Here is a 6,171-nt window from a genome sequence, read left to right as displayed (position 1 = left end):
TGCCGTCCGCTGCTCGCCCATCCTCCGCCTCCGCCACCAGCCCATCCTCCTCCGCCTCCTCCGCCGTCGCCGCCCGCCCATTCTCAGCATCCGTGGCCGCCCGCCGCCCGCCGCCAACTACTCCTCCTCCCCATACTGCCCTGGCCATCCCAACCGTCGTCATCCACCCACTCCTGACCCACCCTCTCGGCCTCTCCCCCTCCCCTCGATCCCCCAGATCCGATCGAGGCATGCCCCACCGCCACCCCCACCCACCCGCCGCTGATCCACCATCACGCTCGGTAGCGCCGCCCTCCTCCTTCTCTCTGCAGTCCATGGCCGGCACCGCAGCCTCGTCCCCACAGCTGCTCCGCAGCGCCTCCGACGACCGCGCCCGGAGCGCGACAGTGGCATCATTCCGAGCACATGACGCCACGCTCCGCCGGGGCTCCTTCACCGTCCGCGGCTCCTCCAGGCTCTGCACCTTGCCGACTCCCCCTTCGTCACGGCCTCTCGTCCATGCTAGAGGCAGCCACGTCCTCGATGGTTGCTGCTGGATTCTACCCCTCCAAGTTGCTCGGACGCCTCCCCAACTCTCCATCCTCCCCAACAAGGTCGCTGCCATCACCAAAAGCCAGGATGAAGGCCAGGAAGCCCTACACCATCACGCCCGGGAGATCTGGACCGAGCCCGAGCACGACAAGTTCCTCGAGGCGCTGCAGCTGTGAGTCGCCCCCTGCCCCCCAATCCCCGCCCTACTCTTCGGTAACTGATGGTGTCGGTCGGGGGATTAGATTCTGTCGATTCCTAATTGGTTTTGCTTGCTGGCCGAATTGGCCTGGTTATTTTTCTACAAAATCTCTATACGGGGATCCGTTCATGGCTAGCAGAGGTCGAGCATACTATCAAAAGACATAGTACGTGTTTTATTGGATGTCTGTTTTAAAGCATGGGGGAGGTTTTATTTTACTTACTGTAAGTTATGATTCATGTCTAACTGATGTATCACCCGGATTGTATACTTTTGGGTTTTGGTTGTTGTGCATGCTGTATGTATATCCGCAGCTGGGAAGAGAGAGGGGGAAAAGTGATTTTGACAAGGAGTTCAACTACATTTGTGTTAGTTATAGGTAGCGAGTATGTAACTGACAGTACTATGAAGCGATTCATCTCCTTCTTTTTGTCTGTTATTATAGGTTTGATCGTGATTGGAAAAAGATAAAAGCAACATCGGCCACTTGTGGTGGTCCGAAGGCCTCCGGGCGCCGCAGCACCACGCTGTCCTGACGCCGACCCAGTCGCAAACGGCGGCCATCTCTGGTATGTAATATATGCCTTCAACCTGTAACATACTTGGATCTTGTTATCAGTATGTGCGGAATGCTGTGGGTCAAGTCAATACTTAGCATTGGTTGACTGTGAGCAACTCAGAGATTAGACATGCGAACAGCAGCGTATCTCAGTAAATTCTGAAGAGAAGAGAAACATCACATGTCCATCTGTGTGCAGATGTTTTTCTCTGCTCCATAATTCCTAAGATTTTTCTTGTCTTCCAAACTAGAGCTGGTCCAACATAGAACTATATTGCTTTAGAGTTCAATTCAGAAGGAGATTGATCATACCCAAATCAGACACACCAGGAGTCTGTCTCACCTATTGCTGCATTGTTTTGATCGCAGGGAACCAGGCTCCCAAAACCGAGTCAAACTCCGACAGCGAGTCATTGGTCGAGACAGGGGGCGGCCGATGCAAGCGAAGCGGCGAATCATCAGATACCAGGTTTATAAGAAGGTATGCAGAGATCAAGTCTGGGTCCAGTTATTATCAGGATACAACATAGAAACCTACACTACCAGTAGTAGTCTGAATCTAAAGAGGAGTCCGAGTCAGGGTCGACCTGCTTCTGGACTTCCCTCCTTGAATCCTCCATTGAAAGGTACACGTCCTTAACGATTTATCTAGCACGCGCCTTGCTAAGTTTGTTGCCACTAGAATTCAGAGATTTCGTGGTTTGTGTGGCTAAAAGTTTTGTGAATTGGCTTGGTCAGCATATCGCCTTGGTCAAATTCGGCCGCCCTCCTCGATTCCATTTACCCGCTGCGGCGCCCGACTACTCCACCCACGGTGAGCCTAGCTCTGCATCTCCTGTTTTTTGTCGTACTGTCTGTTGCCTATTTCCTGTATAGTATGATGATGGCGTGCCTGGTCAAATCAATTATTTTTTCTGGGTATAAAATTGTAACTATGTGAATTGGATTAGGATGCAACCAAATTCAAATGCAGTAGGAATGCACTACTTTTTTCTGGAATGAAAAGTAGAGATCTGCAGTGCTGCATGGTAATTATTGGCAAGGCCTCAATGACAATATTTGCTACCAGATATATTCCTACGGGTAGGAGGTGAATTACATGGATGCCATAGATATCAAGTCTCTATATGGTTGCCATAGATGCTACTATTACATGGATTTATTACTATTTTTCATGTGTTGTTGAAAATAGAACTCACTCATTTATTTGTCTACGGAGGGAGTAGCATACAGTAAGCTTCATTTCACCGAGGAGATCTTCCGTTACATAGAGTTATTAATTTCAATATGAATTCAGAATTCAGTACCCACACGAATTTCGTAGATGCTTTGATCGAGACGTGCGTTGCACGTGCATGCTTACTAGTTTTAGATATGAGGAAATAGTAGATTTTTCTCTTGAACACTGTATATATGTATCTGATAGTTTGAAGAGAACGAGATCCTCTGATGTACTAAAAACTACCGTTGAGGGACGTACTTCACGTTTCACCGTTCGCTAATCATCCAACGGCAGCAAGTGGAAACCGGAAAACATAAAGCACATTCAGCCCACAAGAACGATCTAGCCCAGTCCAATGGAACGGGAGAGGGAAAACATGTCCATAGACGAAAAAGGGTGTGAGCACTGTAAAACGGCGCCAGACAGATGAAAAAAAGGCGCGTTCCATGAAGGAATCAATCACTGGAGGGATGAGTTGCTCTGCTTTTTAATCTTGGGAGTATGTCTCATTATTCTGTCGCTAAATTGAAATTGGCTGATCTTCCATATCAGATTGCCTCGACATAGATCAAACCTCTATCATGCGATTGCTTTGAAATTCATCAATCTTCCATTACTTCACTCAGGTTTAGTTCATCTCTTTTGCCTATAGTACAGTGATTTTAAATTTAGTGATATCGACCATAGTTCACTTCACTCAACTTATTTAATCTCATTTGCCCACTGGCTTTATTAGAATGGTTCCATTGATCTGCTCTCAAGAGTCGATCAGAGGTCGGCCGTGTAGTCCTCATTGCCGAGCCCTTCCTTGATCTGCTCGAAAATCCTCATTACTAGCACCTCACAGTGGGAGACCATTCGAGGATCAATGATGATGAATCCCTGACAAGATATTGTTATCTTTTGGGAACCGGCCTCTATCAGGTGCCGCTCCCGCTCCCGCTCCGCGCACTCCGCCGCCGGCCACTCCGGCCCCGGCGTCCACCGCTCTCGACGGCGGCCACCCCGGCCCCGCCGCCCACCTCCTCCCTCGGCATGGCTTCACCCTCTTCCGCCGGCGGCCGCGGCTGCGGGCTCCGGTGGCTGGACTCCAACCCTTCCACCGTCGGATCTGCTAGCCCGGCCGCGCCTCGCTCCTTCCGGGCCGTACTCTGCGAGGGGCCCCTTGCGTCATCCAAGGGGGACTCGCAGCCCCTGCCACGCCCCGGGCTGAGATCAGAGGTTCACCGCGTCAGCTTCGAGGCGCCCTGGGAGGCCGCGCGCGGCCGCAAGCGTCCTCGCCGCCGCTCCCCTCGTCGCCGCCGGACGGACCCAACCTCTCCGCGGCGCTCCCCTCACGCGGCCGCGCCCGGCGAGTGCCCCCGCTGCTACAGCACCGGCCACCCTCGCTCGGAGTGCCGCCGGGCCATCTGCTGCCGCCGCTGCAGGTTCCCGGGCCACGTTGCTCGCGACTGCCCCAACCCGCGCTCCCCGGCCCCCTCTGCCGAGCCGCCATCCAAGCGCCGCTGCGGCTCCCCTCCGCGGCCTCGCCTCCCCCCAGCTTCGCCCTCTCCCTCGAGCCCGGACGCGAGTGTAGCCGGCCCAAGCCACCCCGCGCTCTCCGGGTGTGGGGGCCGGTCCTCGCCCGCCTCGACTTCGTCGTCGCGCTCCTCTCAAAGCAACTCCTCCAACACCTCGAGCAGGACGCCGGTCGTGCTCTCCGGCCATCCCGCCCTCCGCCCCGCGTCTGCCGTGTGCTACCTGCCGCGCACGGCCAGGCTGGTCGCCGCCGAGACGGAGCTGCGGGAGCGCGCCCTCACGGCCACCGTCGCTGGGAACCGCTCAGGCATTGGCCGCGAGGAGGTTACTGGGCTGCTGCGCGAATGATTCGGTCTCGCCGACGACGAGTTCTCCGTCCACAGCCGCGGCCACGACGAGTTCCTCCTCAAGTTCTCCTCGACCGAGGCCCGCACCAGGGTGGCCCTGCGCCCGGTGCGCTCGCCGCGCTTCAGACTCATCATCCACCCATGGAGTCACTCAGCCGGCTGCGAGCCGGTGCAACTGCGTTTTCGGGTGGAGGTCGAGCTCGTCGGCCTCCCCGACCAGGCGTTATCAATCTTCTTACAAAGGTGAGGACTCTTATCAAAGGAACAAATAATTGGTCTTTCATTCTTCAAGAAAGTTATATTTCAAAAGGAAAAATATATGAAAATATAAAATTATATGAAAATATGTCATAGAACATTGCTAACTGTGATTCCCCATGTGTCTTAGCATTTTAGGTGGAATGGTGAATCTTGAAGCGAAAGTACCAAACGGTACGAGAACTTTCTGGCCCTATAGCTTGAGTTGAAGCCTGGGATAAAGGTCGTTTTTCTTATGAAGATCAAATAACCCATGGTAGAATGATTTTCCTTTTTAAGCTGCTCTTGCTGCAGCTATATAACTTGATAATGGAGCATACAACATCGTGATGTTTGTTTAATTGTTTTGCTGTAGGTTTTGGATGTCAAGTGTGGAATAGGCAGACCATTAAGAGAAATTCCAAGATTTAGGTTTAATTCCCGTTTCGCGCTTTCACCTCTCTTCATATCTGTGAATACTGATGTGTTCGGGTTTAGACATTCTCATATGCATGATTAATGCAACTGAAGTGATTCATGTTTTTCTTACTTTGAACTGAAAACCTGTGGGGGCATGATTTTGAGGAGGCGATCCCAGTATTATTCATCTTTCAATTTTTTTTTATCATGATCCGTCTCTTTGAAAAAGTTGAAAACCTAATATGATGGTTTACAGAGCACCAATAAGTTAGAGAAGTTCGACCTCAACCTTTCCAGGAATTAATCTATTTTGGAACGGAGGTACTAAGCAGTACTAATACTTGTCTCTTCTGTTTGTAACCTAAAGAAGATGTATAATTGTGTCTGTAAGTTAGATAAGGACTATTGGCTTTGTGATATTTTGTTATCTGATGTTTGTAACCTAAAAAAGATATATAACTGATCAAGCAACTGTTTTTTGGTGATGAGGTCGCCACCAAGAACGGGTAACATGGAGGCGTGCCTTAGCCTGGAGCCCAGCAAGAAGATCGTCGGGAGCTTTGGGACATTTGAGACAGCCGTTCTCCATGTGGCCAACGCCAGCCAGCTGCAGGCATTGCGCCGGCCTCGGCAGGAGTCGGTCAAGCCCAATGTGAGTTACCAATCTTCTTACATTAGAGTGTCGTAATTGATTTACTTATTATCATAGCAATATGCTTAGATGGTAGTAATTCATGACGGGATTAACAGTACCCCATCACAGAAACTTCTACATTCAGTTAGAAGGACTACTTATGTCTACTTAAACGTGTTCCTTATCCCGACTTTCATATACACGCATAGTATGAACCGTAGTCCTGCTAACTGCTAGCTTTCTTTGGTCATATCTGATTCTGTGGTGTTAATCCACTCCTACGTTGCCAAACTCAGTTTGATTATACATGGAGTGTGTTATATACTTTGATGATATTTTCAGATTTTAAATATATGACAAGCACAATCCCTGATACTAATGCTTACTCTGTTTATTTTGGATGTTCAAGTGTAGCATCTATTGACCAATGCAAGCTCCATCAGGATGTGCGTAGTGTCCATAAGTTCCCTTTTGGCCAGTACATGGAGAAAAAAACATGGAATG

At 50.6% G+C, this 6,171-nt stretch overlaps 1 protein-coding gene across 4 annotated transcripts in view; it reads left to right on the top strand.

Annotated features, from left to right (window-relative positions):
• Window positions 1–1,723: 1,723 nt before the first annotated feature.
• The window catches only part of LOC123128213 (uncharacterized), a gene marked incomplete at its 5' end in the record, with an annotated part of 31,825 nt that continues 27,377 nt past the window's right edge, over window positions 1,724–6,171 (top strand). For 2 of the 4 annotated variants that reach the window (XM_044548153.1, XM_044548155.1), the window contains 2 exon segments: window positions 1,724–1,915; window positions 2,028–2,103. In XM_044548153.1, the coding sequence (XP_044404088.1) occupies window positions 1,724–1,915; window positions 2,028–2,103 (268 nt within the window). 4 annotated transcript variants of the gene reach the window in all.

The sequence above is a fragment of the Triticum aestivum genome, chromosome 6A, assembly GCF_018294505.1.
Source record: "Triticum aestivum cultivar Chinese Spring chromosome 6A, IWGSC CS RefSeq v2.1, whole genome shotgun sequence".
Lineage (NCBI taxonomy): Eukaryota > Viridiplantae > Streptophyta > Magnoliopsida > Poales > Poaceae > Triticum > Triticum aestivum.
The sequence above is the reverse complement of the archived record's forward strand: the minus strand, read 5'-3'. Positions and strand labels throughout refer to the sequence as shown.